This window comes from Prosopis cineraria, unplaced genomic scaffold (assembly GCF_029017545.1).
Source record: "Prosopis cineraria cultivar Desert tree isolate PC_DT_omini unplaced genomic scaffold, ASM2901754v1 PC11, whole genome shotgun sequence".
NCBI lineage: Eukaryota > Viridiplantae > Streptophyta > Magnoliopsida > Fabales > Fabaceae > Prosopis > Prosopis cineraria.
Genome location: NW_026555342.1, coordinates 7,981,933 through 8,007,336, shown reverse-complemented (window position 1 = coordinate 8,007,336; position 25,404 = coordinate 7,981,933). Strand labels below are relative to the sequence as shown.

At 35.1% G+C, this 25,404-nt stretch overlaps 1 protein-coding gene and 1 pseudogene across 1 annotated transcript; both read right to left on the bottom strand.

Annotated features, from left to right (window-relative positions):
* Nucleotides 1-216: 216 nt before the first annotated feature.
* LOC129286060 (serine/threonine-protein kinase STY46-like) lies at nt 217-8,735 on the bottom strand (annotated as a pseudogene).
* Nucleotides 8,736-11,892: 3,157 nt separating this feature from the next.
* LOC129286573 (mechanosensitive ion channel protein 6-like) lies at nt 11,893-16,365 on the bottom strand. The gene is made up of 5 exons (XM_054922513.1): nt 14,121-16,365; nt 13,553-13,676; nt 12,718-13,011; nt 12,423-12,625; nt 11,893-12,317 (listed from the first exon to the last, which is right to left on the bottom strand). The coding sequence occupies exons 1-5, from the start codon at nt 16,076-16,078 to the stop codon at nt 12,032-12,034; spliced, it is 2,865 nt and encodes a 954-aa protein (XP_054778488.1). The 5' UTR covers nt 16,079-16,365; the 3' UTR covers nt 11,893-12,031.
* Nucleotides 16,366-25,404: the final 9,039 nt, after the last annotated feature.

The window sequence follows — 25,404 nt, the reverse complement described above, 5'->3', positions numbered from 1 at the left end:
TTTCTCTTCTCTTTCTTTTGTTTTTTGTTTTGTTTAGCCAACCAGAGCATGGTTACTTATCATGCGTTTAGCGTTTCGATTGGGTACGCTAATTTGCATGATCATGCTTATATTGCGTGCGTGTAACTATATAATGGGGATAGTTAAATAGGCACGGGGCGATATTGCCAGCTCATTAACGTTCATATGTAAAGCCACTGATTAGTTGCTTAAGTTACATCACTCATTTATACAGAAGTATACCCCGTAGTGGGGAAAAAAATTCATAGAATCCTAACACAGTAAAATAACAGCAAATTTTTACTCTCTTTTTATACATACGTATCACGTTATCATATTGTCACCTCTTCTTACAGTACAAACGCCGATGCAAAAGTAGAAGAAATCTGTATTTGGTTTTGAAAATGCTCGAGGCGAAGAATCTACCATAAAGATAATCTGAAGAAAATACTGTACACGCCAACTAAAAAAATAATCAGGAAATAAGCCTTTTGTTCAAATCCTATGGATAGCATCAATCAATTTTTTTCAGTGATGACCTCGTCTGAGGACAGAGAAAATTCCTCCAGATTTTTCCTTGCGTGGATCCTCTCCATCTCCAACCTGTTCCAAGCAGAAGTTATTGTCACATAAGACATAAAAAGTGATGCAACCTTTAAAGTTGACAATGATCATAAGAAAAATTAATATGATCATCTTAGCTGTCAGCTCATACTAAAGAAAGTGACTCGTTATACCTCTTTAACCAACTGTTGCAGAATGTCTATAATTTCAGACAAATCACGTATTAGAGTTGGATCTTGCTGCCAACATCTCTCAAGAAGCTCAACAAATTTTGGAGGGGCATTCTTGGGGATGGTGGGTCGTAGACCCTGAAATTCATGTGAAGTAAGAATGACAAATGGTCATTATCAATACCTTTCTGCTGAATCACGTACTATAGGGTTTTCAGAAGGTAGTTCCAGACAGAAGTGAGACGATCTAACAACCACTTTCTGAAGCTGGTTAAATAACTACCTTTTGAACCACTCCCATAGCTGCCTGTAGTGGGGTCAAATTCTCATACGGAAGTTGGCAAGAAAAAGAGTGCAAATAAAGAGGGCTAAGCGAGCGGTGATCGTCAGAAGGTAGTAAGTAAAAACAAGAAATACCTTTCCTGTTAGCAACTCCCATAAAACACCTCCAAAACTAAATATATCTGCCATGTGATCATACATATGGCTTGTGTTCTATAACCTTCAAATCAAAAGGAAAGTGTTAAAAATTATGCTATCATGAACTATTTCTCACCGGCCCGAGGAAAGGGGGGGGGGGGGGGGAGCTATTTCTCATCTATGTTGTACTTCTTCTCAGGAAGGGGGCTTTTCCCCACTTCCTCTCGCTGTCTGGGTTCGGGGGATTAGGTCTTGCAGATCGCAATGAAAAATTGCCAGTCTCTAAATCATACACGAGGCTGCAGTATAATAGAAGTTGATTTACTCACCCCACTTGAGACCCGCAATGGGTGTATGCGTGTGCATTAAAACGTAGACTTATAAAATATCTACGAACATGATCCCTTCGATCATTTCACTCTACCAAGGTACCTCGCCTCTCTTTACGCTGATGCTAGGAGCATTTATGCACGAAGTCACAAACTCAAGTTTCTCGCCAATAGCAAACATTTGAATAGAGATTTTAGTTGTAATCTTTGTGTGTCATGGTTGTGCTTAAGACACATTTTAAGGTTAATTTTGTTGACCTATACAATTTTTATTCCCTTTTCAAATATATATTTTGAAATTTCAGTGGAAATGTAACAGTTAAATAGAAAATTAACCATTCAAAAGATCAAATCATGTCTTCAAACCATTTGAACAAACTAACGTCTCAGTTGACAGAACATTAGATACCTCGGGAGCCATCCATCGATATGTTCCAGTTTCTTCTGTCATAACTCCAGATTGAGCTTTCACTCAAGCAACCCAAAAATCAGCAACCTTAACCACCTGCAGAGCAACACATACAGAACTGTCACTTTAGCATGTCCAGTTTATTGAATTGATTGTATGGACCATACGCATGGCTTTTCATATGATAGACAAAGCATCAGCTTAGATCATCATAATCATAAAGTTGGAGGAATTCATACACAACTTTCATCCATCAAAAGATTCGCAGCCTTCAGGTCTCTGTGGATAATGTTATTTTCGTGCAAGCAATTCATTCCCTTAGAAACATCAATTGCTACTTTGAGCAGGGATGGGAATTTAAAAACACCCTTTTGCTTATGTAAGTAGTCATGCACGCTTCCACCGGACATAAATTCTGAAATTGATCAAGGACAAAAACATTACAAAAAAGGATGATTATTGATAAAAATTCAGGAAACGGAAGTCTCTTCCATTATTTTATTGCATGAAATGACGTAACTCAATGGAATTCACCGGTTACCATGCACAAATATGGGGGCTTGGTACATGCTCCTATAAATTGTACAACATTCTTATGCCGAACCTTTCTGCAAGCTCAAGAAGTGAGATTATATTGTATATATGGATAGGATGAAAAGTATAAAACAACAGAAAACAATTTGAGCATCGCCTATTCATCCTTTTCTTCACAGGTTAGTCCACGATAAATTTGGCATGTGATGGAGCACCCAAAAAATGGTTCAGAACTGACTTGTTGAAGTGAGATAACTTGGACAAAAGCTTGATCGAAATTTTGAGTCATGGACACTATTATAACCAACTTCCTTGACTTCTTTATGTTTTCAAGTGACGATTGTTTAGCATAAGAAGATACTCATATTTTTCACCAACAGAAACTTTGGTAGATTAAGAAAATATTAATCATGTTGAGAGGTGTTAAGAATCATAAAATGTCAAGTAAGTTAAGGAAATAGTTGCTTGAAGTGCGCCTAAATAAAGAGTATGCGTCTTTGTATGGTTACAAAAATATTAGTCAAAATAGAGGTTGCAAGTGTTTCATAGTATACATTGCCAACAGAGTCCTTCTAACTTCTATATTTCTATATATCTTGTTTGGTCCTTTCCCTTGTCCAAAATGCTAGCTCTCCCTATCTTCTGAACAACAACAACAACTACATATGTTTTTGATGCTCAATTGCCCAGATACTGCTAGATAGGATTTGTACCATCATAATGAATAGATCTTTCAAAAATGGAGATGTAGTCATATTTAAATGGGTGAGGTTAAATGAAACAGGATCCAATAGCAAAAAAAACTTCCTTACTCAACTTCTAACGTGCAAAAGAATTTTCCCAGTGAGTGGCCGTATTGAATCTTTCCCAAAAAACAGGTAGATAGATCTCCAACGGCCAATAAGTGCAAATCTAATACAAACTTCATGATATAGACTTCCTGGGCAAACTCCCTTTGTAAATCTGAACATACATGCTCAGCTTTGAGAACTTTAATCGCCACTTCCTGACTACAATATGTACCTTTAAATCCGTTTTTAAAATGTTGGTTAATTGAACATTAATATCAATAATATCTACTCATAATCAGAAAGTATTTTGCGCCAACCAAAAAAAAAAAAGAATTATTTTGACACATAAACACTCACAGATCACCATATGATCCAGATGCAATTTTACTTCCAAATTTCAATTGTTTAGGATCTATTTCTCAAACATCTGTCCCATCATTAGGTATTGTCAAATGATCAGGTTCACTTTTCCCGCCTTCATCAGGCTCGCCAACAGAAGATACTGGTTGTTGAATGGGCCATGCCTGCCTCTGAAACCAAGCCCAAGGTCACTTAGCAACAAACCATTTGAAACGTAGAAGACTGAAATCCAGAAGAGAATAAGAGCATGAAACTTTTTGGCAAGTAATCAACAGTCAAAGGAGATTCAATACTAATACATTAGTCAAGCAGTCATCTATAAACACAATAAGATGCCTGACTTGCCTCAATCAACAAAACTTCTTTCTCCAAAACTGCTTTAAGCTGTTCTGTTTCCTGTTTTAGTATAACCAGTCTGTCAAGCAGTGTCCTATGAACTGAAAAGTTCACGATCTTAAATACTAAAAGAGAACAATGGCAAACAGTAATACACATCGTACTCAGAAGAGAGAAGAAGAAGCTTTGAGGTAGTAAGTTAGCCAATTAAGTGCTTGTGAACTGAAACGCAAGTTGTAACATGGTTTAGAAGAATATGAATTTTACAAGTACGCCTTCAGCAAGAACCAATCATTTAAAATTAAATCTAGGGTTAACTATATCACAATTCAGAAGGATTTATCATCTCGTTTAACACTATGAACTCATCAGCAGCCAAGTCTATATATCTATATCTGCATAAAATATAAAATCTGTACAAGCCACACTTTTTGTAAGTTATGAACACTGCAGTTCAGCTCAAAATTCATATAAAGGATGGAAGTGCATTCCATCTTCATCAAATCTGGACCATCTAGATTAAATTTGGATAATCCAGATTTTATTTAATTTTATTATGATGTCATGTGTTTTTTTTTTCTGGTAGAATGTGTTTTAATATTTTATTATATAATAAGTATGAAATCTAAAATTAAGAAAATTTCCTGATTGTCACATTTTAACAAGTTAATGTTATCATTTAAAAATCACAAATTAAAACCTTTAAATCTAAATTTTCTAAATAAAATTTGGTCACTCCAAAACTCATCATTGTGATGGCACATGTGATGAGCACCCAAAGTGGACCCAACTTAGGACCCGCATTCACACGATGATAGAACATGGTGCACAATATACCTCATACGGCCATCCATCAACAACAAACACATCGAATGAGTACCCATCAGTTGTGGAAAAAACATGTGCCTCCTGAATGTTCAGTCCAATCTCAGAAAGCAAAGAAGTTAACTGCAAATGAAAAGAAGTTAACACAAAAAATACACTCCCATTCAGCACAGAAAGTTCAAACCTCAAATAATTAGAGTAGGGCTGTTATTGGTATGTTTAACTATGGAATTTTCAAGTATCTCTGCCCACCAACTAAAATACGGTTTACAAACCATCAATGATGCTTGTTGCATGTGCAAACAAATGGACAGAGAAGAATACACTCAAATCCACTAGCAGTTTAAGACAGTTCTGACATACATATTATTTTCATTGTAGAAGTTATCATATACTCCCTCCTTACTGCAATATAAGTCATAGCTAATTAATTCACGGTTTACGAACAATGTTAGTTGAAACTTTAAATTCCTAAAAATCTCTAAATCTTTCCATGTATGGCCATGAGTGGAATATATTGATTGATACTCAGGAGTATAAACATGATTGCATGGACTCAAGAGTTATTGCTTCAAATATGGAGCGTTTAATTAAAGAAAAGGAATAAAAAAAAGTAAGGGTGTAAATGGAAAAAAACCATAAAAATTACTCAATGCCCCATATTTTGGATCAAGGGGTGCTTCCAAAAACTGCCGTATATTATGGTCCGGATGGCATACCTGACTGAGAAGCTTTGGCTTGTCTTCTGTTGAGAAGGTGATTTCATGCATGGGCCTACAACATTGTCAAGGGCAAATATATTTCACATCTCAACAAAATGCAAGGGGAAAAGTATAACAAACGACTCAACTAGAAACTACAGAAATCATCAAACTTTTATCATAGTGTCAATATATAATCTTGCACATGGTACAAGTTTCTACAGGAATATCTCAAATAAGTTCTTTAAGTTTGTGATATTAATTATATGAATGGTGGATGAATGATACTCATCAGTACCTTGACCTCAAGTCTCTTAAGAGAGTTTGTTATGTAACTAGAACGAAATATATAAAAGTTTGGATATACTAGCTGAGTAATGACTTCAGATACACTATTGCACGAAAAGCATGCACGAGTAAAATTTAACAGGCTGCAGAAATTATCCAAGACTAACCCTAAAAGTATCTTGATTCTTGAGATGAAAATTTTACTGCGAATATTGTTCTCCAGCATGTACAGAGTGTTCCATCTTTAGATCTTCATACTTGGTTGCTTCAAGCGCCAGGGCTTCAAGATTTGGAGAAGAACCAAAAGCAGGAGGTGGATGTATGCTACACAAAAATTCCAAAAATATAAGAATAGCTCAGTACAAGCATCAAGCTCTTAATTGCTTCAACAGTACAGCTTCAGACATATATATAACTGGAGTTTGAAGATAATTTCATCTAAAAATTCTACTAGAGCCTTTGGAGATTATAGAGAAGGTAGGAAATTAATACCTCTGCCTCCCTGAGTGCTTTGAAGAGATTTGACCAATTTCTTTACCAGTAGCTTCTGAACGGACAGAGTCAGCTAAGTTTCCATCAGATATGGGTTAAACGTGCAATTAAGTTATTGCTCTACAGATTTTCCCCTATCACAATTACAGTTAATACTAAAAAAGGAAAAAAAATCAAGTTGATTCAGATCAAATATAAAGCAAGAATATACTAGTTTACAAACCTAAAAAACGGGCATTATTATAAAAACATATTCCTGTTGTGTCTTAAGTTCAGCCTAAATTAATTCAGGAAAGTGCAGTGAAGCAAATCTTTTAGGATGCTTTACATTTAGAGCTAGGCCCAGTTTCTGTCTAAAACAGATTCCAGCTAACAATTGCAAGCATGCAAATCCCATATCAATAAAAGATAGGATAGTTTTGGTTCCGATCTTGTAGAATTTGATTTTGATTTTTGAAAAGTATGTTGCCTTCAGGGTTATACAAAAATGTGCACTAAAGCTGCATGGGGCCAAAAATGACTCACTCCAAACGTGCTTGAAATTATTTTTAAGGTTTTTTGAATAAAAAAATATTCTTAAGGTTATAATCCATAGAATATGTTGTTCTAGTGGCTATCCAATGACACTTGCAAACTTCAGAGCTTTTATTATTATTGTTATCATTATTTTGACCTGAATACCCTTTGGAGGTTAGATCGTTGTAATGTGTTCTTTATCTTAATGTAGAGGTGACTACATCAGATGCAGTGCCCGTCTGAAAACCATTTCTGAGAATGGTCAGCCAAATATGAGAACGCTCTGCTCCGAAGGAGAAGCTTAGCTACGCATTCCCCAGTGAATGTAGAATATCTATTGAGCATGGGCATGCAGTACACAGCATAATCAGATAATAATTTATGACTAACCGAAGTCTACAGCAGGCCACAAGAAATAATGCGGCGTGACCACATGAAAACATTAAGAAGTCAAGAATATAGATTCCAAGCATCAAGAACACACAAGTTATGATTAACTAAATCAACGGCACTCACCTGGACCAGGCGAACTTCAATTGCAAGCCTATTAGCAGGATCATGTGCCAAATGCAGTAGTCTCTTGTGCATCAGAACATCCGCAGCCCTTTCCACATTCACATCGAACGCATCCCTAGGCAATGCATCACACCAGATTTCTCAAAATAAAACACCAAACTGGAGTGCTAGTGGAAAATCTCACAGCAACAAAACAGAATTAACAGCAATCTGGCAGTAGATTGAAAGAGAAATAGACAAGAGAAAATAAATTTTCTACAGCTAACAACACCATAAAGGCATCGTGTGCTCAATAAAAACCTTCAACACGATACAAATATGAAAGTTCATATATTGAACAAACCTAAAAACTAGGTTTTGTCACATGCATTTTTGTCAATCTTTCAATCGTACACAGACATAAGAAGTTGTAATAATGAAACCAATATCTGGATTTTAAAGCTGAAAGTTTGAAGGAATTAGTTGAGAGAGGAAAGGTAAAGACTTCACTATTAGAAGCTGATATTTGAGATCACAGCATTCCAAATCCCTAATAATAGTAAGAAATATACATGTTGGATTAATAACATTATTCACAAGGTGATAGGCTTCTGTGATCAAACGGTAAATAATTTGCCCAGTAAGAAATAAATTCCAGCTCAGGATATGATGGATGTATAAATTTCTCTATAATTCAAGTGGAAGTCACCTTTGCAAGGACGGGTGAGTTGGAGATATTCATAAAATAATTCTTGGCAATAATACTCAGATAACAAACAGTCATGCCAATAGAAATCAGTAAAAAAGAAAATAAGTCACAGGGTTCTGCGAAGAAAGGTAATATCCAGCCAATGATTGGTACTAGGGCACTAGCCTTGCCATGGTAAAAGACTCCAGGAAAATTTCTTACAATATGAGATATAAGCTTCACCACTGCAATCACTTCTCTGTCATTTGCTGCGAAACAGAAAATCAACCTTTTTGCCCCAAGTGTCTCAGTTCGAACGCCAGTAAACTACGGTAGTTAATGCTTATATTCCATCGATAGAGTGGCGCCACCGTTTTAAATTTTGGCTTCTTCACCAAGCACTAACTAAGGCTTCACACAATTTTTTGGTTCGCCGATGCATAATCCGAAGTAGAAGAGAAACCAGAACATTAAATATCATGATAATGCAAGAAAGCATTGCAATTGGGAAAAGAAGTGTTTTTTTTTTTTTGGCCCAAAGTGTTCTGAAGAAATATAGAGAAGATACAAAAAGATGGGAATGGAGAGAAAGCATACCGGATGAACAAGGAACAACGTAAGCATGAAGAAGATTGGGAAGGACAGCGCGGAATCTATGCTCCAATGCATCGTCATCAGCCTTGTTGAGACTGGGCGACGATGAGGAAGCTGCAATGCGCTCTCTTGGTTCGTGTACATGGCTCGAAAGGTTAACCATCCTAGTCTCATTCTCTTCTCTATCTTCTTCCCCCTGTCTCTCGATACCCAAATGATGCATGTGCTTCTGAAGTACACCACCCTTCGTACTTGCCTGCTTTATCGCGCCAACTTCTTTTGCGCTGTTTCTTTTATTCTCAATTTTCAATTCCTCCCCTCGTTTTATCACCGGGCTTTATATTGAATATTATTTATCATAATAAGAGTCTATCATTTTGTTTTTTTTTTTTTTACCTGGTCCATCATTTTACATTGAATATTACCATATAAAAACATGTATACGTTATTGTAAAATATAAATTTAATTTATTATATTTTTAAGAAAATCTTAAAAAAATATAAATATTTTTTCAATTTTTAATAATAATATATACTAGTTTTTTGATATAAAATTAATGAATCTTTCTTGCAATAAATTTACTTAAGAGGGCTTAAATGTCATTATCCTTTTCCTCAATCATATCATATGCCGGGAACTACGTCAACTTTTGACCGTACCAGAAAATTTAAAAAGAATCCGAAGAGTTGCATAAAAGTATTAAAAATTACAGAAACTACCCTACAAGAAAGTTAAAGCTTATTTAGTTTCCTAAATTAAAATAAACAATATTGTAAATCCTTTGAATTTTAAAACACAAATTTGCTCTTAAAATAATTTAATGTGTAAAGTATGTTGATATTTTAACATATTTATGTAATTAAATAAAAATAAATTAATTCTGAAATGAATTTAATTTCTACCAATATAATTTCTTACAATGTATTATATTTTCTTGTTTTTTAAAATTTTAAAGTCTTTTTTTTTTAACTAAATAATCATACTCCTTTTCATTAACTTGCATAGCTATTATCAATATTTTGTTATCAAAGTTAACAAATTTTAATAGAATAACTCTTTTTTGAACAATAAAGACCATTGATTATAAAAATAAACTTAAAAAACTAAGTTGATAAAAATTAAACTTACATAATCAAATCAATAATTAAAACAAATATGAGGGACTAAAAGTTGTATGATTTCTTTACTTCTTATGTAAAAGATTAAAATATTATTTTAACCAATTATTTTAATCAGCTACCATTTTAACAAAAAATATTATATTTCTTTTAATAATATTCATTAAAATATTAATAATTGAATATATAATAATTTAAATATGATTATTATTTATAAATTTTCCCACACAATTTAAGTTTTGAGATTCACAACTTCTCTAAAATTCATAACTTAACTGATATGTGTTTGTGTGATTTAAAACTGAATGCAATTTTTTATAAATAATAATAGTTAAGCTGTTAAAAAACATTCATTTATAAATGTCATATGCATTGGTTGAGCTACTAATTTTTAAAAAGTGTTTATAAATGTTGGAGCAATATCTATAAATAATGATCAGGAAGGAATAATTAATGGTCTTTATAATTTTATTGGGTTTTGTTTTTAACCCATGTAATTTGTTTTCAATATTTTTAGCCTTCATAATCCCTATAATTTAACATATTTAAGGATCTGAGGAATAAATGTTACCTAATATTACTGACTTTATACAGATTAAAAGCACTGAAAAAAATATAAAGACTAAAAGAAAAACTTGATGAAATTATAAGAACCAATAATTATATTTTTTAATAATTATAAATGCACTAGTTATCATAGGGATGGATTCAAAAATTGACATATGAGGGGCCAAAAAAAAAACACTACAAGAAAGTGGGAGGCCAAAAATAATTTTGACATATTTTACGAAAAAAAAAAAAACTAGTATACTTCTTAATATGGGAGGTGGGGTCGTGGAAGCACCCCTATATGGCCCCCTGCATTTGTCCATACTAGATAAGTTAATTTTTAATGTATATTAAAAAATTAATTTTTTAATTACTTATTTGCGTTGGTATTAATAATGGTGATATGATAATTATTTGGAAATCGATCAAAATGCTAGATCAAAATTAAATTTACTCTTTAAAATATAAAAGAAAGAGCATTTGTCTTTTAGTATTCATTTATAATTCAAATAACTTAATCAATATTAATTTTTTTATGACTTTTATTTGTAATTTTTAGGTTCTTGACTTTTAATGTCATTTTTTGTAATTTTTTTATCAATTAATAATCAATATTAATTTTTATTAATGATAAAGACAACATTATATCATTTTTAAATGTTAAAAAAAAATCACCAAAAACAAATTTATAATTACAGATACTCTTAAACCTATAATTAATAAGAAAACTGCCTACTCATAAAAAAAGGGTAAAAATGAGATCTTGACTTGGCCTATTTTTTTTAACCTCTTCTTGGTCTAGTTTTTGGGTAAACTATTATATTGTTCATGATTTTTGTTTTAATAATTGAAAATGAAAAGATATGGTCAATTTGGATATTTTTGCCAAGAAATATTCATACCATTTGATCCCATTATTTTATTTAGGGTATCTTCATTCTTAATTGTTTCTTATCAAACTCCCAATGCAAAAGAATACAGTTTTGGCCAAATTTTCTGAGACTTGGCTTTGCTCCTTTGGAGCTTTCCTCAAAAGAGCCTTCACTACACCCCATTAAAAAAAAAAAATCTGAACAATCCAAACCAAATTTAATATTTTATTTTAATTAAAATAAAAAATATAATTTTTATAATTTTTTTAATAAACCTTATTATCAATTTAAACAACCTTAATTTAATATTAATGATGCAAATTTAATATTTAATTTTTTTTATAATTTTTATAGGTTGATTAATAAGATGTACAGCTTGATATAAAATATTTAACTTATAATTTTTTAAATAATTTTTCAAAAATGCTTCTTAATAAATATTTGCATTATCCAGAGGATATTTAAACAATCAGTTTATAAAAATTTTAACATTGGATTTGAACCATTCACATTCATGTTAAATCTAAAGAATGTCTGTTTGCATAATCAATTTATAGAAAAAATAAATATTAAATTCAGACCATTGATACTTAATCTAGGCTGTCCAAATTGGTAGTACGATTAATTAAAAATTTTATAATTTTTTTAATAAAAACTAAAATATCAATTCACGCTGTTCAAATTTTGTTGGGGAGCAGGGAGGCTCCTCCAAAAAAGCCCCGGAGGAGCAAAACCAAGTCCAATTCTCTCTCCCTTTCTCTTCCGTATTCCTAAAAGTTAACACCATCCTTGATCCTACAAATCATGGCCTAAGATCGAGAGAACAAGGCAGGCAGGCGATGGCAAGAAATATTGCACCAGATAAATATTAAAAGCTCCATAAACTAATACGCAGCATAAATAACGGAAAAACTCACTTCCTTTACACAATCCTATCCTGCTGAAAACGACACTTTCCAGCTCACGTTCCTCCTACTGATTAACTCGTGATCGTGGCCCAACTAGGTGGAAGCCGTTCAGAAGTGGCAGGCATGCTTCTAATGTTAATGTCCAGAGGAAGAAGACGATACTGGATGTCAAACTCCCGGAATATCCTCAGTAGCTCTTCAATCAGGAGGGATCTTCTGACAAACCTTTCTCCCATGTCTTGGTGGTTCATTCTATGAGTTGGCCAAATCGATATCCTTATCATGTTTAATTGTTCCAGCTCCCTGAAGACTATAAAAGCTGAAGGATACCAGTGCTCCTTCTTGTTATCGATGAAGCTGCATTGTAGTCATTACAGAGTTGAAATTTCATGTCAGATTTACACCATGACACCACCAAGCACACAAAAAAGACAAAGGGAGACAGTTTGTTCCTGCCCATACCTATTTATTCTTTGTTTCATGAGTGCTATCTTTTCAGCTGGGGTAGACACGTGTATGCAGAAATCAATAGCATCTCCCATGTCAGGACTCCGGTAGTAATTATGTATGGCCTTGGTAGCCAGGACGCTGTTGGGGATGATTATTTTTTGATTGTCATATCTTAAAAATATGGTTGTCAGTATATTCAATTCTTCCACAACCACCTGCAATCAGATAGCAAAGAGGTCAAAAAAGAAGTTAGGTCTTGTATGAGCGAAATCAGAAGCTGTAAAAAGCTTCAAGAGCTAAGCATTACCTGGACCCCATCGATTTCACACCTATCTCCCACATCAAACGGGTGCATGACAAACAAGAAAACAATGGCTTCGAATACTGTCTTGCAGGTATTTCCAAATATAAACGCAACCAAGACAAGCTGTGAGCTCACAAAGAGAAGAAATTTAGTGGTGGCAATTCCCAGTATTAACAGCCCAATAACCATTACAATGATGCCAACTATAAAATTGAGTATTCCGTGAAGTTTGTTCACTGCGGTTTTGGTATCAGTCAATGTCAAAGCAAGCGCTCTCCTCTCTCTGAAGGCATTAACCTGGATTTTTAGAATAGAGAACACTGACATAAGTAGTATATAGGCAAACGCAAACACCTATATCTAAATATAAATTGAAACCTTCCATCAATAAAACATAGACCAAGACCACCCGTTGGAAAATAATATATATATATATATATATATATATATAGCTGCATGAACAGGCGAAGAAGAAATAAACAAAATGGCAATAAATATTGATCGCGTTGGGATCATTCATGTCTGCACTTGCGTGCCTTAGGAAGAGAGGACGTAGTGAGGCAAGATTGTTTCATCAACAAGCAAAAATAGACTAGTTTCATAAGCAGTCAATATGTTAAGATTATTTACTAATAGAATGACAAAGAATCGTATTGAGAATATGATATAAGACATCAAGATAATATCGTAAAATTTAGCTCCTTAGAAAAATCTGATATCATACAGCCTAATCACGAAGAATTGGCCCAGACAGCCTAGCTGTTAATAGACTACAGAATATAATCCGCCCCTTCTTTTGTTTTCCAAATCAAGCTCTAGGTGTTGCTAAAATTCTTACCACCCAGTTCTTCAAGGCAGATTTACTGATCTTCCCAGACTCAGATGCTCCTTCAAAGAGATCCATGGTTTTCTCAGCCTCATCTTCCTGCATAAAACGCATCAAATCCTCCAGTAAAATGAACCTGAAAAGAAGTACAAAAACATTATCAGTTAGGTGTATGATTCCTCTAGAGTTCTCATCAGTTAGACAGGGAAGAAAATCTTATAAATCATTGCCAAGTTATCAATCGTTCATTCAATCATTGATGCATACAATATGAAGGACTAAATCAAGAAGATGTGACGTTGGACAGTCATTAATCATTCTTGTTATTTAACCGAACACTCAATCTTTCCGCATGTTAGGAACGGTTTTCTCCAATACAAAAGCAAACAAGCGTTAACACCAGCGACCAGGCAAGTCAAGGAGTCAGTAAAACTTCCAAGACTCAGCCCAACCTTCAGGAATCATTTTATGAACTACAATACAATGCGCCCCAGAGATTAAGATTGCATATGCTTAAAAGATGGAGAAATGAGAAATTAGTTTAATACACACAATCAAGTTACAAGGATCATGGGATAACCTGCAACCCCGCCTGGCAACATTCTGAAATATTTTCTTTGCCGCAGCTCTTGCCTCATTTTCACTTCTAATCTGTGTCGCATTTTCATCATCAAGTATCTGTTCATCCAGTGTAGAAAGAGTGCCGTGCCGGACCATATTCATTAACCTTTTCATGTTCCAGGCAGAGACATTTTTCGGGTTCAGCTTATGCAGGTGATCAATAGTAATCCCATCATGTGACTTATGGGAGAGTGGACGAGAAAACTTTCCACTTATTAGACGGGGGCTTTTCTGGAGCATTCCGCTTTTTGTCGCCCTTGGACTCTTAGTTCTAGAGAAGGCAGCTGCCCTTGGACTCTTGGTTGTGGATAAGGCAGTTGCCCTGAGCTCAGGGGGAATGTTAACCCCAGCATTCTCCAGTTTCTGAACCTCATCAGCAAGCTTTTGTTCCTCTTCCTCTGACTTCTGAATTTCGACCAGTGGTGGCCCCGACAGTGTTTCAATCACAAATTGATTAAACAGAGACTCCTGAATCCTATCAAAGTATGTGCTTGTATAGAAGGAAGAAGCCATAACCTTAACCACAAGAGTTTTTGCCAACAATACCAGAGTACCCACCAAGAAACAGACCAAGAACTTGGTGACATATTGAAGGGCGTTCTTGCCTCTAGTCTCCCTCTCGACCTTCTTATCGAATAATAGACGCCAAGCAATCAAAACAAATCCCAACCATAAACAATTTTGAACTGCCTTCCTCACACCATACACAAAATAGAGTACTCTCTTCCGCAAAAGGAAATTTCTTTCGATGAAGAACACCAAAATTCGAATTACCCAATCAGAAACCAACCGACCGCAAATTAGAACCAGGATCATCACCTCCCATTTCCATAACCGGAGCTTCCAGAGAATCTTATTCCTCAAAACTGCGATGCTCAGCGTGCATGCTAACGCAGCAAGAAACAAAATCAAACTCAACCACTCAAGCAGAACCCATATACTAAAATGGGTCTGTTTCCACTCATCCGGCACGTCCTCTTCCAAAAATGGGTCGTCTTCCTCGTCCTCCCCTTTCTTCCCTGACATCCCCGATAGCATTTGCCCTGATTTTGCCACCCTACCAGACTTTCGGTCCGGTTCCTCCGGCGGGTCCAACAATCTCGACTTATTTCTGACCTTCAGCAAAGCAGATTTCCTCTGCAAGGAAAGATTCCTTTCAAAAGAAGCGTTGGAGGTGCATCTTACCACCTCGCCATCTCCAGCACCAGCATTACCACTTCGGGGGAAACCCGGCAATCCATGTTGATCGCGCTGCGGCGATTTATGAACTTCGGTGTAACCCGGCGAGTCCTTGTAGCGTCGTCTAACGGTATCACCCGCCGCCTCAACAACATTGGAAGTGGGTTCCTCGAACGAGACCTTGAGGTCCTTCGAAACGCGATTGAGCTGCGGAGACTCTTCCACCGGAGGCAATGTGCCGTCATGTTGGAACTCCTCCATTTCTAAATCCATATCCAGCGACATGTCACCAGACGCTTTCTGTTTGCGCAAGAACTTACCAATGAGCATGGAAGGAGGATCCTCGGAACCGTGGCCACGATAGCGGAAATCAAAGCCATCCTCGTCATTACCACAAGTGCTAGCGGCAGCACTCCCATCACTGACACTCTTGCTCTCATCTCCATTGTTCCAGAAGTCATAGCTAGATTCTCTCCAAATCTTGCCACCCTGCGGCACTGCGGGGCCCCCGGAGTCACCTTGGTCGATTTTGACGACGACGTCGGGGCAATGCTGGGGAGTGGTGGAGGTCATGGATGATGGAGCAGCAGGGTGAGGAGGACAATGATCGAGGGGAGTTTCTTGATGGAGTAGAATGGGAAGCTGTTCGTGGCCGGAGTCGACGTCCGTGTCCGCGGAGATCTTTCTGGGATATTTGTAGGAATAATAGGATTTGAATGATTTTTTCAGGGAATCCATTGGAATTTAAGTAGGCAGAGGGAAGTGGGACGAGCAAACTCATGGTAACCAATGAGTAAGTGGGAAAGTGAGTGGGGTGAGCCAGAAATTAAATTCGGCTTCAGGAAATCGAAAGTTCTGTAGTAAAAGTTGGCAGACGCTTGTAGTGAGGATCGGACGAAGGAAAAACGCAAGAAAATTGCAGCGTGCGCGTGCGGGTTAGGGACCTCTCAGTCCTCGGGAGTCACAGACAGGGAAAAGATCAAAAGAACCTGCGCGACGACGCCGAGCACGCTTCAGCTTCTGCTGTCTTCTGAGCTTGATTGGCTGGCTCAAAATGCCGCGTAATTATTTACCATGAGTTTATTTTTAATTATTATTTATTCAGTTATAAGACATTCTACGACTTTTTTCTTCGAAATTTTTTTGAAATGCTGAAGAAATATAAAAAATGCTAATTAGCTTTTCCGTCAAAATTATTAATTATTAAGTTGAAGTGATAAGGACAACAAACGCACTTGTAGCAGTGGGTCGTCTCTTTTGAAATAATTAATTAATGAAAGCCAGATAGTGCGAGAGCTGAAGTAATTAATTAATGATTGAAATAAGAGATAAAAAGAGGTAAGATTCAAAGGGTTGGTCAACAAACGCACTTGTAGTAGTGGGTCGTCTCTTTTGAGATGGAGTTAACCATGAGGAGGGCCAAACTCATCATTTTAACTTGACTGATAAGCTCATCACGAATATGTGGCCGATCCAAATAATCGTTTTCAAATGGTTATCACTTTAAACTACACCATAAAAAAGCATGCCATTATAGATTTTTTTTTTTAATCACGGAGAAATAGAATAGCTTGGGGATGAAATGTGGTGGGAGTGATGTCGGAGGAAGGAGCGGCGGGGATTTTTGTTTTTGTTTTTTTTTTTTGTTTTTTTGTTTTTTTGGGGGGGGGGGGTGGGAGGGCGTGTGGATGGCTACAGTTGCGTAATGGGGATGAGACTTGAGAGGCAGGCCTTTGGGGAAAATGGAATGAAGCCTAAAGCGGCACTAGGCTATGAATGTGGCACGTGCAACCAATCCCGTTGGCCGTAAGGGCCTGACCTCATTCCCGAGTAGTGCCCCTGTCGCTCTCTTTTTTCTCATTCCTCTTTCTTTGGTCATGGGCTCATGGCGTCCCCTTCCCACTTCAAGTGAAAGAAAACCCACCCCCCCCCCCCCCAAAGAAAAAAAAAAAAACCAAAGGACGGAAGGAATGTCATTGCAAGCGCTTCCGCTTCCGCACCCAGCACCAGCTGTGCCTCAAAGCGAGTGTCCTTCGAGCTTCAATTAGATTGATTAGAATCCGATATTTTACATGGCAGGTTGTAATAAAATCCATAACTTAACAGTTTGAGCCGTCTTTCGTACAGTAATATGTTTTCTCAAGTAGTCGTAACAAATGAAGTCTCATTTCAAATTTTTATCTCTCAGTGTCGCTTGATTTCTGTTGATCTATTCAACAGAGAGACAGATAGGATGAAATTAATGGTGGATCCACATACACTTGATGGTGGACAATTGTCACCCCTAGATTTTGTGATTCGAATTGAGTTTTAATTTTGAATCCATTGATCGATTGAGAGGGGAATAAGGGAAGATTAAAAAAAAATAGAAAGAGAAATGACAATCATCTAGATTTAGATGAGGGGATGGAGTGAAAAATTTGTTGGAGAAAAGAAAGTATAATTGGAGAGGATTGAAATTTTGGAATAATTTAATTATTATGAATGAATATGTTTTATTGAAACTTTTATTTGAAACCGTTTAATTCTTGTATTTTTAGTGAAATCATTTATTTTATTTTTAAAATTTGTACTGAAATCGTTTCTATATTATAAAATATTTTTTATCTTCATATGTTCAATTTGTTATTTAATATTTTTAGGGAATCAATTTTTTATATATGATATGGACTTCATTGTTATTTAAATAAATAATTGGAATTCGAATATCAACTTTTATGCATGTAATAAAACCTAGTTTTTACAATTGTACGTACTAGAAAATTAAATTTTGTTATTATGTTGTCATTTTTTCTAAACTCAATTATGAATAAAATTAAAAATAATTAATTATATTAAATGAGACTTATATATAATTTTTTCAAAGTGGTGGATCCAGGATCAGGTGGAATGTATATGGTAGGTACTCTCTTTTATTATCATCTGGATGGAATGAAAATGGTTGTGAGGGGACCACTACCTCTTTTGGCGATATTCATTTCTAGCTTAAGGCCGTTAGCTCCTCATTTTCATGTTCACACACTACGCTTTGACATAATTGGTGACCCCACAGAATTGTTAGCAGCAAGTAGGAAAATTAAGCTTAAGTCGTGTTGAAGGACATTGTCCTTAAAAATCATTTCGACACACTGGTATGGTAGACTAGCAACTCCCTAGGATTAAACGAGGTCTTCCTGCAGATAAAGCAAGGCAATAGAATAGCAAGCAATAGCAAGAAAGAAACTCAAGTAGATGAACACAGCATGAATGAACAAGGAAGAGGAGGAAAGAAGTGGCTTGAAAACACAAGAGCTTGGCACCTCATTTTGTCTGCACCCATGCCTAGATATAGGTCGAAATCCTAGGCATGAACATTGGATTCATAATCACCAAATTAAACATCATTAAACCTTGGTTACAAGCATTTTATTTACATTAAGCACTTAGCCGTTGGGGGACAAAATAGTAATGAAATTTGATTAATAAAATCTATTTAAAATTTTTATTAAAGGCCATAAACGATTGAAATTTGAATTCAAATTTGAATCATCCAAAAAACAAGCTCATTTAAATAAAGAATTATTTACTTTTTTCACAAAAATAATCCGGCAAAAGAAATCCAATGCTTGTTTAACTCGCACGTAAGGGGGCAAATTGGCTGTTTTCAACTACAATTGCTCTGAGTTGACCTATTTCATGCACGCGAGTGCACTTCTCCTCTAAATTCATTTTACTAGCCCATTTCATTCTTTAGTATTTATACACTAGGAGCTTTTCTCATGTGGGTAACGTGGAACTTCTCCTTTTGACACACACACATACAAAATTACTATAACAGGAACTTCCCATTTCCCATTACTGTTCTCTCCCTTTCTCTCTCTCACTTACTTCTGGTAATAAACAGGACTTACACCACATCAAGTTTTCTATTCTTCAATCATTATATGATAAACGAGCAACACAAATGAGTCTATCACTTGATACACATGGAATTCTTCCTATCGATTTTTACTAGACGAGCGTCTTTCTTAAAATTTTAACCACCTTGTTTTCATGTTTGTAATAATTGTCGTTTCACTACTAGACATGACTCTTTAAAGTTTCAAGAAAATAAAAGAACCTTCTTGTTAGCAGTAAGTCCACTTTAGTATTCTCCTTCCAATCTTAACCATTCCTTCAATTTTATAGGACCACCTCCTCACTTATAGTAGAAGGTGAAAATGATTGAAAGTTGAGCCTTATCCTATAACCAGCATGCTTCCTCATCTAAATAAATGCGATCAATCAATACATTCAAAATGATCAGACATGCTTATTGTCAAAATTAATTGAAATTTAAATTCCATTATCAACTTACATGATGTCAAAATCACGGTGGCTCATTTTCTTTAATATAAGGCCTCAGTAAAATACTAAGCAAAAAGACCAAGGTTAGGTCATATTAGAAGCCATAATGCTTCTACAATCTATAGGATGCTTGTCAAGTAAAGTAATATTAAAATGCTCGCTTGAGGCCTTGTGGGCAAGAAGATTAGCACAACGATCAGTTTCTTTGTAGACATGTTCCAAAGTAGCTTCTTAGTTCCTCATCATGAGATTTCTGATACTTATGGTAATTGTTGAAAGTGGATGGCTCTGGTCGAAGTTGTAATTAATGAGGGATATAGCCTCTATGGAATTAGAACAAACATTAATTTTTGAAATCTTAGTATTTCAGTAAATGTTTAGCCCTTCTAAAGTTCCTACAAGCTTAGCAACTGTGTTGGATTAGTAACCAAAGTTTTTGAAGAATCCTTTAATCTAGTTACCCTTATCATCTCTAACAAGGCCTCTACAAGCTACGACACCATTATAATTGACCAAACCATTAACGTCAAGTCTTGCCCACCCAAGATTTGATGGCTTCCATCATGCTTCATGTTTGGTGTCAAAATTACTTAAACAGTCGAGCTTGAATTGAAGTTGTAGGTCATTTATAATTTGTTGGGTGTAGGAGAAAGCAATGTCTTTGTCTAAAATACTATATTCAGAGTAAATTTTCTTGTATCTTGCTTTACATATGTTCCAGTAAGTATGGGTAAAAAGTTTCTTCTAAGGCAATCCTCTAGTAGATTTGCTTCCTGCTTCATTTTTAGCATTTCAAATTATCCAATTCTACACAAAAAGAGAGAGAAAAAGTATTATGTTTGGAAGGGTTAACTAATTTCTCCCAAATCTCTTTTGCAACATTCTAAGTTTCTTAATTTGTAAATTTTATTATTTCCAAGGGTAAATTGATTAATTTAGAAAAATTATTGATTAATTAGGTTTATAGAAAACTAATATAGTTTTTAAATCCTTAGACAGTCTTAAAAAAAGGCTAGGGTTATGTTTGAGTGAGTCATGGCATGGAAGGGAGTTTAAAATTTTATAGGACTTTCTGTGCCATGCGCCGCAGCAGGCGTGCAAAATCTGCACTTATCAGATTGTGAGTCAGACTCAAAAAACAAAAGATAGAAAGAAGGAACTCAAGAGCAGTGATGAAGAGAGACTTGTGGCTGCTAGAGCTTGCTTCTAACATGATTTTAGAGGCCTTTCAAGCTTCATATACATTAGGTAAGCCTTTCTTTCTTTTCCCTCTCCCTCATTATGTGAAAATCTAGACATTTAGGGCAATAAGGGCTTTGATTTTGGTTCTCTTAGGTTTAGACCAAACCCATTATTTTATTTACAGTTTTAGAGAGTTAAATCAAGCTTTTAACCCTAAGTTTATAAGTTTTGCGGTGATTAAGAATTTGTGATAAGGGTTTACATGAACCCTAGGTATAATTTAAAGATTTTAAAATAATATGGGATATTGTTTAGTAATTTTGGTGTGTTGGAATATATAATTGGATGGTTAGAGTGTTCGGGAATGGTTGATGTTGTTAGAAAAGAATTTAGATATTTTAGACACTTATAACCTACTGAATTTAAAGTTATCTGAAGTGATAATTGATAATTGTCACTTGATTATGTAGATTGAGCATTGCTTAAGCTATATCGTGCTTATAGAATATGTAGAGCTAACGTTAAGCCACGGTAACCCTTTTGTGTGATAAAGGATTGAGTTATTTGAGTGATTTACACTATTCGATTATATTGTTTAACTGTCTGTAAGTATATATGTTAAATCTTTTACTTGAGATTTGATAACCTTGGATATTATAAAATATAGTTTTATGCATGAAAAATCTATTTGCAAATGATGAAGATGATGAAAGTTATATATGAATGAGTTGAGAAATTTAAAATGTATATGTGATATATATGTTGAGTGTGGGCATGATTATGTTAGGGGTAGGAGTTCACCCGTACGAAGGAATAATGAAAGTTCATATGGCATATATCTCCTTAGTGTCTAGTGAGGCATGGTGTTGGAGATTTTCTCCTTAATATCAAAGTGGGATATGGCGATGGAGAGTAATGCTCCTTAATATCAATGATGCGGTGTTGGAGTAACGACAACCCAATTCTTGTGTGATAGGGGAAAACCGTAGTCTGGAAGTAGAATAGGACACCTTTGGCCTGGTGTTTCTACCACTGAAGATGAGCTCGGATCATTTTGGATATGCTCTTGGTCTTAGAGCTTATAGTTTTGGTTGGGTTGATATGGAGGCTCGGATGGTAAAACGATCATACTAGTAGTAAAAGATTTGTACTAATAAAAAGAGTATGTGGTGACATGCTAAAAGTATATTTTAGAGTTTTATAGTTTTACTCTTTTATGGTTATGCATGTTAATTAATAATAGTGAATTATGCTGTTACTGACATGTTTATCTCATCTCGCGGTTATATTTTACAGATGAGGACTTTGGTAGGGGCAAGGGAAAGGAAGGGACGTTTGAAGAGTGAAGAGTATAGTTGTATATCTCTTTTCTTTCCTCTTTTTAGATATTGTAATAAATATTGTCAATATATAATGCCAACTTAAGAACATGACATAGTTGTGATTATCCCTTGATATGAATTTTTAATAAGGGTGTGTGTATCTTGGTCCAATGGATTAAGTGTGTGTGCTTGGTCTTGTTATACTTACATGTGATATATTTAAAATGATTGATGTGCCAAAATGATCAAGTTGATATATATGTTAGGTTTTATCCACCTCTTATATTGTTGTGAATTAGGGTTTAATGGTCATTTTGAGTGTGAATGCTTAATTGTATGTTATGATTGAATTGTCATGTTGTGTGTGGTTTATTTGAGATGTTCAAAGTATCTTTAAGGCCAATGACAATTGGCATTGTGAGTTGGACACATTTGTGTGTGTTTTGAGGTGAAAACAAACCATTTTAAATTCGAGTGTTTATCTTTTAAACGGATAATTATTTGAGTGTGAAATCAATACCATTAGCTAGAGGGTTCAAAGAGCTTCGTGTAGGCACTTGAATCTCTCAAATCGGACATCAGATGGCAAAATGGCATACTCCAAAAATTTAAAGGGCTGTTATGACAATAATCTACTATTATGATAGTAGATGCACGGCACAGCGCATGTTAGTTACATTGTGGTGCAAGTAGCCTTCAAGGGACTTATTCTTCTGTGCCATCCGCCATGGCGGACGGGCTAAAATTTTTGCAAAAAGGCTTGTTGCAGCTTATTTTAAAGTGATTTGATTTCCATGCTTTTGTACTTATTCTTAATTTTTAATTATGGTTTGAACTTAAAAAATATTTTAAAAATGATTTTCTTGAAATCCCAATAACTAATTATCTTTTAAACTCTTAGGTTATGATAACTTTTTTTATGGGATTCTATCTAATCTTAGTTATCACAACGACGTGTATAAGTGTTGTTCTGGTAATATCGAGGCGGACATTACATCCTTAGCATCCTTATAATATCGTAAAATATGGATGGAAGATTCAAGAGAGTTACAATCCAGGTGACAAGTATGATGTTGTGTAGTATTTCTATTAGAAAGCATGACATTTATTTGGAGACGGTCCCAAGCTGCTTTCTCAAGGAAGTATTTGATCTTTTCATAAGTAGGCCCTTTCTAGATTTTGAACTAAATATCAAAGGGTTCTTATACCTGCCAATTTTCCATTACTGTGTAGGCAGATTTAATAGACAAGTTATTATCTGAAGAGGGCCTCCAAATAAGAATGTCATCTTTACCTTAAGTATTAAGAGGTTGAACAAGAACAATTTGTTTGATAACATTTAAGTAAAGGTTATGTCTTATAAGATCTAAATTCCAAACATCGTTGGGCTTGCAGAAACTTGAGACTCTTGCAAGAAGAATAGAATCGACATTATGAAAGGCATGTTTAACAAGAGGGTCAAGTAGAGAAGTCCATTTATCATACTAAAAGGATATTTTATCTCTTTTACCAACTTCCAACCAATGAACACCATAAAAATGTCTCAGATTTTACATATGCTACTCTAGGTATAGGAGCAAGAATTCAGTTTAACAACCACAAGGATAGTGGGCTTGCTATAATTGTATTCATCCCGTAGGACCCACATCCAAAGACAATTTGTTTTAGTGAGAAGGCCCCAACATAGCTTCATGATAAAGGCAATATTTTAGCTTTTAAGATTTTTAAGGCCAAGTCCCCTAACTTTTTTTCAAAAATAACACAATCCCAAGAGAGAAGGTGAGGTTTTTTGTTCCCATCAGAAGAATTCTAAAGGAAATTTCTAGAGATTTTATCCAATCCCGGCAGCACATTATCTGATAAGAATATAGTTTGCATAGTGTAGCTGGGGAGAGCTAAAAGAATAGATTTTATGAGAATAGATTTTTCTTGTAATGTTGGGGCATTGACTTCTCTGATTGGCCAAATGAGAGTTCGTCTTCTCAATTAAAGGTGTAAAGGTAAGTTTAGTAACCTTCTTGTGAATGAGAGGAATTTCAAGATATTTTTCAAGGTTACCAATGAGAGAAATTCCAAGTTCACCACTAATTTGTAAAGCTTTATTGATATTGACGTTTTTAAAGCAGAAAAGTTTGGATTTGCCAGTGTTGATTTTTTGACCAAAACTGTTACAAAAATTTGATAGACACTGAAGAATGATTTGCGTTTGAGAAAGAGATAATTATGCAAAAAGCAAAAAATTATTAGTAAAAAATAATTGAGAAATGGGAGGCCTATTAGGTGTAAGTCTGATTGGTTTCCATTTATTTTTATCAATGCTATTAAGAATGCAATGATTCAAATGTTCAATACAAAGGACAAAAAGATAGGGACAAAGGGCTTCCCTTGACGAATGCAACGTAAAGGAGTGAATTCTTTTGTTGGTTCGCTATTCTAAAGAATCTTCATTTGAGTAGTGGAGATAGTAGCAAGAACTAATTTCTTAAAGTGACTATTTATCTCGATGGAAATGAGAGTATCCTCAATGAAATTCCATAATAGTCTATCAAAAGCCTTTTTAAGGTTTACCTTGAGAGCCATAAATCCTTTTGTTCTTGTTTTGTTCCTCATAAAATAAATAATTTCTTGAGCAATAATAATATTATCACTACTACTCTGTCGTCCTTGAATGAAGCTACTTTGATTATCTCTAATTAAATGATTCATGCAAGCATGCAATCTTGTGGAGGGAATTTTGGTGATAATTCTATAGCTAACATCACAAAGCGAAATAGGACGGAAGTCTTTCATGTAAGTAGGTTGATCAATCTTAGGAATTAAGGTAATGATAGTGTCCTTAATCTCCCTTATAAAATCAGGTTCTCTAAAAGCCCTTTTGACCATGTTGAAAATGCTGTCCTTAAGATCATTCCAGTAAGAATGAATGAATCCAACATTAATGCCATCAGGGTTAACAAGGATTGCCGATTTCATCAATACTTCGACCGTGTTCGTGGGCATCCTATATACATGTGTGGTGCATTGTCTAATCCCTGTTGCACCCTAAGGCATTGAAACAACTAACAAAATTTCGATGAGACTTTTCCGATATCACCCATGTCTGTAAGCCAGAACATGGTTACTTTACTTTCTCTTCTCTATTCTTTTGTTCGTTGTTTTTTGTTTTGCAACCAGAGCACGGTTACTTATCATGCGTTTAGCGTTTAGATTAGACACGCTAATTTGCGCTCATGA

Bases quoted from the DNA above. Each gene is read 5' to 3' on its own strand.
- LOC129286573 (XM_054922513.1), bottom strand. From the start codon at position 16,078: ATGGATTCCCTGAAAAAATCATTCAAATCCTATTATTCCTACAAATAT. The intron at 13,012-13,552 runs GTAAGAATTTTA...CTAAAAATCCAG, and splicing joins CTGCCTTGAAGAACTGGGTG to GTTAATGCCTTCAGAGAGAG. The intron at 12,318-12,422 runs GTATGGGCAGGA...ACTACAATGCAG, and splicing joins ATGAAACAAAGAATAAATAG to CTTCATCGATAACAAGAAGG.